This window comes from Arachis hypogaea, chromosome 6 (assembly GCF_003086295.3).
Source record: "Arachis hypogaea cultivar Tifrunner chromosome 6, arahy.Tifrunner.gnm2.J5K5, whole genome shotgun sequence".
Taxonomy (NCBI): Eukaryota; Viridiplantae; Streptophyta; class Magnoliopsida; order Fabales; family Fabaceae; genus Arachis; species Arachis hypogaea.
This window is the reverse complement of record NC_092041.1, coordinates 6,441,043-6,453,447: the sequence shown is the minus strand read 5'-3', so window position 1 is coordinate 6,453,447 and position 12,405 is coordinate 6,441,043. Positions and strand designations below refer to the sequence as shown.

The 12,405-nt window shown below is 30.6% G+C and overlaps 2 protein-coding genes across 2 annotated transcripts; one reads left to right on the top strand and one right to left on the bottom strand.

The window, feature by feature from the left end:
* The first annotated feature begins 338 nt into the window (after positions 1 to 338).
* LOC112695644 (mannan endo-1,4-beta-mannosidase 4) lies at positions 339 to 5,050 on the top strand. Its single transcript, XM_025748067.2, has 6 exons — positions 339 to 542; positions 1,809 to 2,199; positions 2,391 to 2,588; positions 3,234 to 3,356; positions 3,540 to 3,736; positions 4,411 to 5,050. Exons 2-6 carry the CDS (start codon positions 1,822 to 1,824, stop codon positions 4,763 to 4,765), a joined length of 1,251 nt encoding a protein of 416 aa, XP_025603852.1. The 5' UTR covers positions 339 to 542; positions 1,809 to 1,821; the 3' UTR covers positions 4,766 to 5,050.
* A 3,174-nt stretch (positions 5,051 to 8,224) lies between these two features.
* On the bottom strand, positions 8,225 to 12,345 carry LOC112695643 (glucose-1-phosphate adenylyltransferase large subunit 1). Its single transcript, XM_025748066.3, has 15 exons — positions 11,782 to 12,345; positions 11,577 to 11,699; positions 11,320 to 11,493; positions 11,124 to 11,216; positions 10,904 to 10,987; positions 10,764 to 10,819; positions 10,566 to 10,659; positions 10,338 to 10,450; positions 9,904 to 9,976; positions 9,668 to 9,748; positions 9,476 to 9,562; positions 9,286 to 9,390; positions 9,100 to 9,206; positions 8,880 to 8,940; positions 8,225 to 8,642 (listed from the first exon to the last, which is right to left on the bottom strand). Exons 1-15 carry the CDS (start codon positions 12,019 to 12,021, stop codon positions 8,541 to 8,543), a joined length of 1,593 nt encoding a protein of 530 aa, XP_025603851.1. The 5' UTR covers positions 12,022 to 12,345; the 3' UTR covers positions 8,225 to 8,540.
* Between the last annotated feature and the right edge of the window lie 60 nt (positions 12,346 to 12,405).

The window sequence follows — 12,405 nt, the reverse complement described above, 5'->3', positions numbered from 1 at the left end:
AATTCAAACTTGGTATAAAAATATTTAATTTAAATTTTTTATATATTTATTTTATAATTAATAATAAGAAGTGTAGAAAATTTTATGAATTAAATTATATAACATCATACAGTTGATAATTAAAAGTTGATGATTATTAGTATGAAAATTATTAATGGATGAATAGTAACCAATTAATAATGCAAAACAAATTATTATGAGAATGATGATATATATGTAGACGTACACATCACCATGCTTATCTTCCATGGAGTTCCTGTGGAGGATATGTTGTTTTCATTGGTTTCGTCCAATCACACGCCTTCATAAAAGTGGGACCAATTTATCAACCCAGCTGTATGTTATTGTTGGCAACCAGCATCTACTCCTATAAACTCTCTCTACAGTGTAAAAATGTCTTCATCTATGGTATAGTTCTATCTACTATATAAAGGCTTCAAGGGTTGCCCAATTTTTATTCACTCCTCCCCCTTCTAATTTTAAAAGCTTATGCTATTTTGCATTGTCACGTTCGCCTTTATCTTGTTAATTATTGCTCTTTGGTACGTACGTAATTCATTACTAGCTACTATAGTTGCTTTTAATAGAATATAGGCGCGAACACTTTCATGTATACATAATATATATATATACACGTAGTCCATTAATTAAAATATTCCATGTATTAATATGTGTTAGTTTGCGTAGAATAATTGAAAAAAAAAGAAGCATTTCTATTTTATTTTATAGTTCAATTCCAATACACTAATAACAATTTTCTTATATATATACAATAATTAACCCATAGGATCATATACCCGTTTATTTTGATATCGTCAATGAAATAGTGTGATACAACTTAACCTTATTTATTTACTATAGTTTAACAAAATATGATTGGATAATTGATATAGCATTGAATTCTTAATTCTAGAGTTTAATTTAAGTTTTTTTTTATCTTCATAAAATAACAATATTATTATTATCAATGTTTGAAAGATAAGAATTTTCAGCTCAAAATTTTCCAATTTTAATTATATTTATGTCAATGTAATATATTCGCAATGATATATACCTCACGCGCGCATGCATATACAATTGACATTAATTGGATTAATAGCATATAATGTCTATTAATATTATTCTATTCCATTTTTAAAGTGACTATACGCTTATTTCTCCTGTAGTATACTCATGTATAATATTTAATTTGCATTAATAGTATCAAAAAAATATCTTTTATTTATTTTGTAATAATTTACATATATGCTTATTTAGAAAATGAGTTATATATAATTCTCAATCTCAAAATTCTAAAATAGCACAACATACGTTTTTTCAACTACATTGTGTATGTTTTATTCTTTTTTCGTGTTATAATTTTTTTAATAATTGGTTTATATTTTTTTATACTTCGTATCACAGTCTTGTTAAGTGTAAACCAATTTAGCATTTTTCTGTTGTATTATTTAAAATTTTGTTTCATAATTTTTTAAAATTTTTATTTTTTATTTTAACAGTCGATAGATAAAAATATGAGTTACGTAATAAAATTTATAAAAATATTTTAATTTAATATCTATAATTTCACGTATAATATCTACAATTTTATACTCGTTACATTAATAATTTCATATATATAACATCCACAATTAAAATATTTTTTCAATTAATATTATCCATCTTAATAATCCAACTATATGTCTATAATTTTAGATAAATAACATTTATGATTTCATTCTCGTAACATTCATAATTTCATTCATATAAGATATGATACACGGGTGGAAACTTAATTGGTTGTGATTTTTGTTTTTGATTCCCATCAGAAGTAAGGAGTGAATGAGCACTATGAAGTGCAGGAGAGGTACCAATGGATGTCTCAAAAACATGGTTTTGACAACTTTTATGGTGGCCGTGGTTGTTGTCCAACTCCAACATGTGAGTTGCAATGGTGTTGGTGTTGGTGGCAATGGATTTGTTCAACGAAGTGGCACCAACTTTGTTGTGAATGGGAAACGTTTCTACTTCAATGGATTCAATGCTTACTGGCTCATGTACATGGGAACTGACCCATCTACAAGGTCCAAGGTCACAACCACTTTACAACAAGCCTCCATCCATGGCTTAAGGGTTGCAAGAACTTGGGCCTTCAATGATGGACCTAATTACAGAGCCCTCCAGATTTCTCCCGGCACCTATGACGAGAATGTGTTTAGAGTACGTATTACATAATATTGTAAATCATTAGATAATTTGATACGTTTGACCGAACTACTTAACAGTTTGTAATATCAACGTCATGTGAAGACATATTCATGAAAGTATCCATCTTAATATATATTTTCTCTATTTTATTTTTTGATATCTGTCACTGTCAACTTTTGATACATGTATCTGTGTTTGTATAGGGATTGGATTTTGTAGTTTCAGAAGCGCGAAAATATGGGGTGCGGTTGATTCTGAGCTTTGTGAACAATTGGAAAGATTTTGGTGGGAAAAATCAGTATGTGCAATGGGCAAGAGAGCATGGTGGCCAAAATGTTAACAATGAAGATGACTTCTTTAGTAACCCAGTTGCTAAGCAATACTACAAGAACCATATTAAGGCAGGTTACATTCATATTCATATATTATATACTTGAGACCATGCATGCAACACATAAAGTAGTCTCATATTTAATCATGATATATAATTAATTCGGTTATATAATAGACACTATTTTAATATTAGTATTTTTAACTTAAAATCATTTCAATATATAATTAGTTAACTTGTGCGTACTTCATAATTAAATTCTTTATGAGATTTTAACTGTACTATTTTGAGAGAATATATATTTTATAGGCCTCTTATAGTTGTAGTTGTACTTTTATTTTATAGGCCTCTTATAGTATAGCCTTGAGGAAAAAACACACACATATATATTATCCATATATTTGGTTTATGTGTTCCAAATTAAATTGTGGTCTAAACAACATGCTTTTTCATATACTTATCTTCTAGTTAGTGGCACATAACATTATTTATTTGTAGGACATATCGGAAAGGTGGAAGGTTTAATTTGAGGACAAAGACAAATAACTTTCATCCCATGTTGGAAAGACGGAAATATTTTGTTCTCCTTTCTCTTGTCCCATCAATTAATTTTTATTAATTTCACGAAAACAAAAATACTATAAATGCCTTAAATCATTTTTAATAATTTTTCAAATAAAAAATTGAACGGATACATGCACATATATATATACAGGCTGTGGTAGGAAGAAGAAACACGATAACAGGGGTGGCATATAAGGATGATCCAACCATTTTTGCGTGGGAATTGATGAACGAACCTCGTTCCCAAAGTGACTACTCAGGCAAAGTTATCAAGGTCATTTTCTTATAATTTCGCCATCATAGCTATACAACATTTTACAACTGGCTACAGTGCCAATCAATTAATTATATTAACAAGTATAGCCTAACTAGATAAATAAATAAAGAAAAAGCTTAATTAGGATAGGCCACCTAATTTTGGACATGATAATATATGAATGGGTGTTGGGTTTTTCAGGAATGGGTGATTGAGATGGCTGCTTATGTGAAATCCATTGATACAAATCATTTACTTGAAGTTGGACTTGAAGGCTTCTATGATGAAACCAGAAAACAATTCAATCCAGGATTTCAATTAGTTGGCACTGATTTCATTTCTAGCAACCAAGTTCCCCAAGTCGATTTTGCTACTATCCATCTCTATCCGGATGAATGGTATGTATATAAATATGTGTTCGTATCAAAATAGAATTTAATTTTAATGCACTGACAGTAGAAACTATTTTTTTAGATAATTATTCATGTGATAAATGAAAATGATAATTATTCTTGATGATGTGACATTACATAATTTAATGCATATGTAAAACTATTTTATATTAACAGTACATCAAAATTAAATTCTATGAAAATAACATTAAGAATTATTATCTAATAGTTTTCAACAATCATCTTCATATAAAGATATATTTAAGCGAGTATTTATCTATACTATAATCTTATCATAAAAATAATGCAATTAATAATTGTCATGATACTACTTAAAATTTATTCTGATAAGAGGAGACACATAAATGATTATATTTCTAATAAATTATTTTAAGTAAGAACCTTTTTTTTTAGATTTTAGATTGTTTGAATTTTTGCATATATTTTTTTTTTCTTAAAAGAAAATGGTCTTGTACACTTTTTTTTTTGGATTTAACAAAGATCAAATTTTAGACTTTTCGATTATAAAAGTTTTAATATTATATTATGATATTAGTTTTTTTAAAAATTTAAACTAACAGAAGAAGAGACACAAATAATTAAATCTCTAACAATAATTAATAATATTATGATATTATTTACTTTATTTTTTTTATTAATACTTTATTATGGATATATAGGATGGCAGGGGCGAACGAAGTAGCAAAGGGTGAATTTGTAGACAAATGGATAAAAGCACACATTGAAGACACACAGAAGATTTTGGGAAAGCCCATTGTTGTTGGAGAGTTTGGCAAGTCTTCAAAGACACCAGGGTATAGCGTTGCAGAAAGGGACAGCTACATGAGAAAGATCTATGATGCAATATTCACTAGTGCTAGTAGTGGCGGACCTTGTGCTGGTGGGCTTTTTTGGCAGCTCATGGCCCAACAAATGGATGGCTTCCGAGATGGCAATGAAATTATCTTCCAAGAGTCCCCTTCTACCACCAAAATTATCGACCAACAATCTTACAGAATGTCATCTATCTCTTAGTTAGTAGTTACATACATACATACATACATCATATACCACCTCCAGCATTTCCCCTCAAATAAATATTTATGTATATGTATATGTATATAATAGTAATACTTGTGGTGCATGCATGGTACGTAAGTGTAGAAGAATAAGATACTAGCTATTTAAGAGTTGGTTTCAATTATGAGGTCTTTATAAGAGATTATAATGTGAAAAACAATACTATATGTTTAATTATTAATTCATGTGGAGCAGATATATCATATCAAAGAATAAGTGCAATAAAATTGAATGCGTCAATCGTCTCTCTCCATTCTCTAGTATTCACATTGAAAACAAAATTGATATTCGTGACCTATACGTACGGCAATGAGAGAATACCTTGATTTTTAAGTTAGTAAGTACCAAAATAAAGCTCAGTGATCACAATTTAGGGCTAACAATACTATCCACACATGGATTTGAGTGTAACGTTGATTTTAATTTATTCGCTAAATTCACAATTTTAATATATAATGTGTACGATGGTAATAGTGATTCATGTGACATGAATTAGAGTGTGTAACAATTTTTTATTCCAAAATTGAAAGAGGATCTCAGTGTAGAATTAAAAAATTGAGAGAAAAAGGCAAAAGAAAACTCTGCATATTATTGAATCATACTATATTTACAATTCATATCAATTCTAATATATATATATATATATATATATATATATATATATATATATATATATATATATATATATAGTAACCCAAGTTAGCACAACAGTTTTCAACCATTTTGTAACTAACCAAGGATAACTCTACTGCCAATACTCCCCCCCCCCCCCCTCTCAAACTGAGGTACTTGGAAGTATGTACCCTCAGTTTGTCTCTGTATTTGCTGAAAGCTTGAACAGACAGGAGTTTAGTTAATGTATCAGCTATCAAATCCTGTGAAGGTATGTGTATGACATAGAGCTCTTTATTATTTACCAAATCCCGAATGAAATAAAGATCAAGTTCAAGATGTTTACAACGACTATGTAGTACTGAATTCGCAGATAGCAAGCATGTACTTAGATTGTCGCAATAAATTTTTGGAGAAGTTGGTTGAGGTATCTTAAGTTCCGCCAATAACTTTTGTATGGATATAATGTTAGAATTTTAATTTTAATTGTGATTTAATTTGTTAATATAAAAATTAGTTTGGGTGGTGTTGTAATTATTAATTAATTATATTGGCAGTTAGTCTATTTTTTAATGGAAAGAACACGATTGTTGATAAATTTTATAAAGTTTGGATCTCCAATCTTGAAAACACAACAAAACAAACACATTTTGATTTTATCTGACTTTGTGATTCAAGAATTGAAAGTTTTAAATTAAATCAAAGAATTTATTGGCAATGGCCGGAGGTACTAAATTACTAGTTTTATAAAAATTTTAACGCATAATCTCAGATTGAGAAGCTGCAATCGTCCTATACTCTGTCTCAGTACTGCTCTGACTTACTTTTGTTTGCTTCACACTCCTCCATGAGACTAAATTGTTGCCAAAGCAAACACAAAATCCTGTAATAGACTTTCGATCGTCCAAGTCTCTACCCCAATCTGCATTTGCAAATGTAAGTAGTCTAAAATCAGTGGATTTTGTGAATAGCAGACCAAATTCTACTGTACCTCGCAGGTATCTTAGTATACGTTTGACACTCTTTCATTGTGAAATAGTTGAGTTGTGCATAAATTGTGATACACAATTTAATGCAAAACTGAGATCTGGACGAGTCATAGTAAGCCAAGTAAGGTATTGAAGTGCTCCCACTATGGTTCTATATTCTTTTGGATTATCATAAGCCTCTGAGTCATTTGATGCTAGTTTTGAATTTGAAACAATTGGTGTTGGTAATGGTTTTGATTGATCATACCACATTTCCTTAAGGGCTCACGAGCATAATTTGTTTGAGTGATCAAGAGCTGTCCTTGTGACAAGTAATATACCTCAAGCCCAAGGAAGTAGCTAAACTTCTCTAGATCTTTCAAAGGAAATACTGCATTGAGCTTCCTAATGAGAGAAGAGATTTATGATTTATTATTTCCTGCCACTATTATGTCATCTACATTTACGAGTAAATATATAGCATAAGAAGAAGCAATTTTCAAGAATAAAAACACATCAGACTTTGCATTAGTAAATCCAAATTGCTTCGGTGTTTGTGATAATCCATAAATTGCTTTATGCAAATCACAGACTAAAGAAGAGATAATATTGACATGTCCTTCACGTTGTACCATATACACTTGTTTTTCCAATTTTTCATTTAAAAAGTTATTATTAAAATTGAATTGCTTAAGTTCTCAACCTAAAGATAATTCTGGGCGTAATCCTGTGTTGGTTTTTAAGGTATAAAGTATCTTATTTAAATTCAAAAAATTTTATTTAATTTTAATATAGTCTCACCATGAGGTCAAAGTTAAATAATTAATGAAATGTCCTACAGTATAAGAAGAAGATCGATAATTTAGAGAATAAATACAAGCTCCAAAGGCATAAAACCAATCGTGGATGCATCTCGATAATCTGAAGAATAAATACAAGCTGTAGATGTACAAAATCAACCGTGGATGTATTAATATATTTATTTATCATTTTTTTTACAATTTAAATGAAATATTTTTTATAGAACTAAGGAGAATGAATGATAAATAAATGTATTGATACATCCACGATTGATTTTATGCTTCTGGAGCTTGTATTTATTCTCCAAATTATCGACATTATTCTTATATTGCTGTCATGTAGGACATTTCGTTAATTATTTAATTTTAACCTCACGGTAGGATTATATTGAAAGTTAAATAAAACTTTTTTTATTCAAATAAAATATTTTAAATCTTAAAAATTAAAACAGAATTACACCTAAACGAAAGATACTAATTTAATACTTTATCCCAAACAAAAATACGAATAGAACTTGAGTTTTAAACTTGTAAATAGCATTGGAGTGAAATTTAAACTTTACCCTTCTTTATCCATTACCACCCTAATCGCAATTAGCTTAATTTCCGTCATGATGACTTCATACTATACGTCCACATTTTAGCGGTTGATACATAAACATAAATCGAATTGACATATGCTTTTATTCTTCGGGCTGATGGCGATACTTCTCATAGCCCATTACAATATTAATCATACAATTAATATTCCATTTTGGCATATAATATAATAACGAAAAACTCTTGGAACCAGCACAATTTCTAGTATTTTTAGTATTATTTAATCAATATAAATATTAAATTATTTTTAATAAATAAATTTTATTAATTCATATTATAAATTCTAAAAAATATAAATATTATATATAAATTCTAATAAATATAGATATAAATTATATATTTTTTATATACAAAATATTTATAAATATAAATACAAATTATTGTTGGTTAAATGCTTCTTGGTCATACAGCATTATTCTATAATAACAGCTATATAAATAATCTCAACCAATATGATAAGAATTTTATTATTGCCCGCTGACTTTAATTTGTCGCCCTCTTTATTTGTTAACAAAAAAATGTTGTGTCAAATGAATGTGTACATACATTCTTGATTTTCCAAGATTGAAGAATCAAAATTTGATATACTTGATGAGCCCTTTTTCCAGGACTAAAGTTTGGAGATAGTGTATTACTATTACTATACCCTCCCAGCCATTTTGATGATGCTACATGTAATGCCATCACATACATGTTGATAAATGATAATCATCCATCTATCCATCCATCCATCCATGCATGCATGTATCACTAAATGATTGTGCCATTGGTTATGATAGCATCTTTCAAGATCACAATGATTCCTGATCGAATATAAAACCCCTCAGTTGGTCTGTCACCTTCTTGCACATTCTGCACTCACACCACATTTTTCATCTAAGTTCAATAAAAATAAGAGCTTAATTTTGATATAATGCCAGTGTAACTATTCACGCAGTTAATGTAAGAAGTAATTACTTTTACTAACAAGTCATTGCATAATTGAATACACGTGTAAATTATATAAGTTTAATATCTAAGTCAGGCCTAATATCAATTAAAACAAACCTCTTACTCTGATTTATTCTCTATAAGTAAAACATTACTTACTTCTTTGTTTGAAATGATGACGTTGCTTCCAATTCTTGCATTTTTGTCAATTATACAATTCCTACACATAAATTACATTTGACAAGCATAACCAATTAAGAAAAAACATTACTGAGAGAAAGAAATCTGAACAGTTTGTATGCATTTAAATTCATAAAACATAAGATACCATACTCTTACAGGTTAACTTAAGAATTTTTTAGGTTTGGAGGATTCTTACACAATTTTGGTATCTTTCCCAATACCTACTGGAACATGCCCTGCTGCTAACATAGCTGCTCTTTCAACTTCTGTTTGGTAATAATCAGCACCCATCATCATAGTATCCTGTGATGAAAACATTCTAAAATTTAGCTATATGAAGAGGCATTGGAGGTTTCACTTTACTTCTAGTTAACAATGTTACCTTAAGGTGCACGCCAGAATCAAGTCTCGAGCGAATTCCCACAATGGAATGTTCAACATTGCACTCTCTTAAGAAACAACCATCTGAAATCAAAGAATTAACTACCTACAATGGAAATTATTGCAGAATCTGATTAGACACCCAAGATTGGTTATAGCAACTGGCAATGACATGTTCTGAATTATAGTACCTGACAGTTCTCCATTTTAGTTGGTGGTAGGAACCTAGGACATGTGTAAATAGGCTTGCACTGATCATACAACTGAAACTTGGGACACTGCAAAATTGGAAGAAAAATGCATTAGTCTGTGATTTATAAACTCATTGGAACTTTTTTTTTCTAACTTAGAACTAGCAACTGTGAATACTAAAAAATTCCTACCTGATCTGTAAGGGACAAGTTTGCATCAAAGAAGGATTTTATAGTCCCAATATCTTCCCAATAACCACTGAAAAGACATGCCTGTGATGATATAGTATACAAGGGCCAACCTTGATTATATTATATGCACTGAAAATGGAATATGATAACTAAATGCATTCATCAAAAACTGCACTGACACTAACTACTTCAGCTAAAACAACTAGTGTGATTAGTTCTTTACTCTGAGGAGCTACCTGGACATTAAAATCTCTTGCAGCCATTGGAATGACTTCGGATCCAAAATCATTTGCATTAGGATAACATTCCCTGAAAAATTGTCATTAAAGGAAACATAAAAAGTCTTTTTTTTTTCCCTTGTCCGACCGGGAAAAAAAAGGTTCTATGTTCATCCAACGATTTCAATATTGGACGATATAGTTCATGAAACGATGAGAAGCCAACAGCAAACAATATAACATGATCAACCATATGGAAGTGTAAAGATTTCCTACAGTAAAAGTATAGAGAAAACTGATAGTTTTACTATCCTTGTTTCTAAATTTCCTTTTCTTTTTTACTTATTATCTTACTGCTGCTTTTGGAACTATTTTTTCTCCCCCTATCTTTTGAATTTATAGATGAACTACCAACAATGGAAAACACAAACAGCACAAATAAACTTAATTACCTTAGAAGTTTTAGTAGAGCGTCTATTTTAAACACATATATACCCATTGAGGCAATATATGGAAATTTCCTTGCTTCTTGAGCTGATAATCCAAGAGCACTTGTATCTACATGCTATGAGAACAAGTAATTCAATCAGTGAATTGTGACTTCAAATTGAACAACTATAGTTATAGTTATATGATTTCTTTTTAAGATATGTGAACTTGGAAGAGTAACAAGTAACAACCATAGATCTTAACAAGTCCCCCTTTGGCTTTTCCAAGAACTGGCGTATCCGGCCTCTTTCATCAACTCTAACTAGTCCAAAATCAGAGGCGCGACTACAGATAAATCAAGAAGAAAAATGCAAATATCTGAGTAAACCAATGTGAAAAATGGAAATGTAGAATAATATTGATCTTAGAAGAAACACCACCTAGCATACCTGCCATCGACTGGGAGACAAGACACTGATATATCAGCATGTGAATCAACATGTTTCTGCATATAAGAGATCACTAGTCATATGAAAATGTTCACATGAGAAAGTGAATCAGCAAAGTTGAATTGAAATCTAAAACCAACCTGCACAAGTTCCATGTAGTCCATTCGATAGAGCTGATCGCCGCACAATATCAAGATGTTCTCTATGTTTTTGTGCTCAGCATCCTAAACAAGTTCCACAAAATCAATGCATGAACAACTGCAGCTATAATAGCATTCAAATCTTCTTGTTGAAAAAAGGACTACTCTGCCAAATGCACCATTTTATGATCAGAAACAAAAAGGATATTTATGTCATTACCTCAAACAACCAGAGGAATTGTCTTACAGCATCAGCAGTACCCTGAAACCACTTCTTCCCTGATTCACCGGCCGTTTGAGTTGCTGCCAATACCTACCATAACAAACTTTTAGTCTGTGCATACCATGTGTAATAAGTGTTCATGTGAATCATGTCTTAGAGAAAGGTAAAAAGATAACCAAAAAAAAAGTCCTACCTCCACAAAACCCCCACCAAAGTTTATGCCACCTCCCAAATTGTATGTTCTTGAAATGTGGCGGTTTAGGGACTGAGAATTAAATTGTGTAAGGACATAAATTTTGTTGATTCCACTGTTAATACAATTACTCATTGGTATGTCTACTAGCCTGTAGCATCCTCCAATTGGAACCTGAGAATTTATATGAACCATACATAAAAGAAGCACTTATGACTTAACAAATGAATTACTCACTTCTATGTTCAAGATCTTACAGCAGGTTTAGCCCTTCTTTGAGTAAGAGGGAAAAGGCGCGTTCCGGCTCCACCGCCTAATATGATGGATGCAACAGTTTTTGGGTCAGCTTGTGGTCCTGCAACCATTGGTGATTGAAGTGCCTGAAAATCCAACATTCAATTATGCAGAGACATAGCTAAGTGGACTAATAATAAACATGACTATGATAACTTGAGTGAATACCATAAAATCATTTGCAACATCTGCAAGAGTAGAAGTAGCCAAGAATCTTTTTGTTGTGTTTCTCTGTGCAACACTCAAGAACTTGCCTAAGGGAAAACCTGATCCTACATTGTTTGAATGCACCAGTTTTACTGTAGTACCATAGAATGAGGAACACAGAACTCTATGATCATGGTGGATGGACAGATTCTTTGAACCCAGAAACACCGGAAATGCATGCAACTCACTTGCCATCATCATTTTTTCTAAATTGCCATACACCACCACAATTATTTTCTTATATAAAATCTGGTCCTCTTCTCTGAAGAAACTGAACAAAGTTCAGTAGCACAATCCCGAGCTTAGTGCACTATATTGTATTGTATTTATATACATTACACAAGATTACGTTAGAGCCTTATCAAATGTGCTTATTTAGAAGGGAAACATAAAAAAATGAAAAAAGGGAACATCTGAAAGACCTTGTTTATAAGCAATCAAGAAAGAAGGACAAAGAGGAATTGAGGAAGCAATAATAACATGGGTCGCCATTTTGATATTATTAGGTTTAGTTTTGCATGTAACATGTTTGTTATATGATATGATTATATTTATATTTAAAAGAATTAAAGCAAGATGGGTTTT

Excerpts from the sequence above, each read along its gene's own strand:
- LOC112695644 (XM_025748067.2), top strand. The coding sequence starts at position 1,822 with ATGAGCACTATGAAGTGCAGGAGAGGTACCAATGGATGTCTCAAAAAC. Across the intron at positions 2,200-2,390 it reads ATGACGAGAATGTGTTTAGA|GGATTGGATTTTGTAGTTTC; the intron begins GTACGTATTACA and ends GTGTTTGTATAG. Across the intron at positions 2,589-3,233 it reads ACTACAAGAACCATATTAAG|GCTGTGGTAGGAAGAAGAAA; the intron begins GCAGGTTACATT and ends ATATATATACAG.
- LOC112695643 (XM_025748066.3), bottom strand. The coding sequence starts at position 12,021 with ATGATGATGGCAAGTGAGTTGCATGCATTTCCGGTGTTTCTGGGTTCA. Across the intron at positions 11,217-11,319 it reads TTGGTGGGGGTTTTGTGGAG|GTATTGGCAGCAACTCAAAC; the intron begins GTAGGACTTTTT and ends TTGTTATGGTAG. Across the intron at positions 10,820-10,903 it reads ACTACATGGAACTTGTGCAG|AAACATGTTGATTCACATGC; the intron begins GTTGGTTTTAGA and ends TCTTATATGCAG.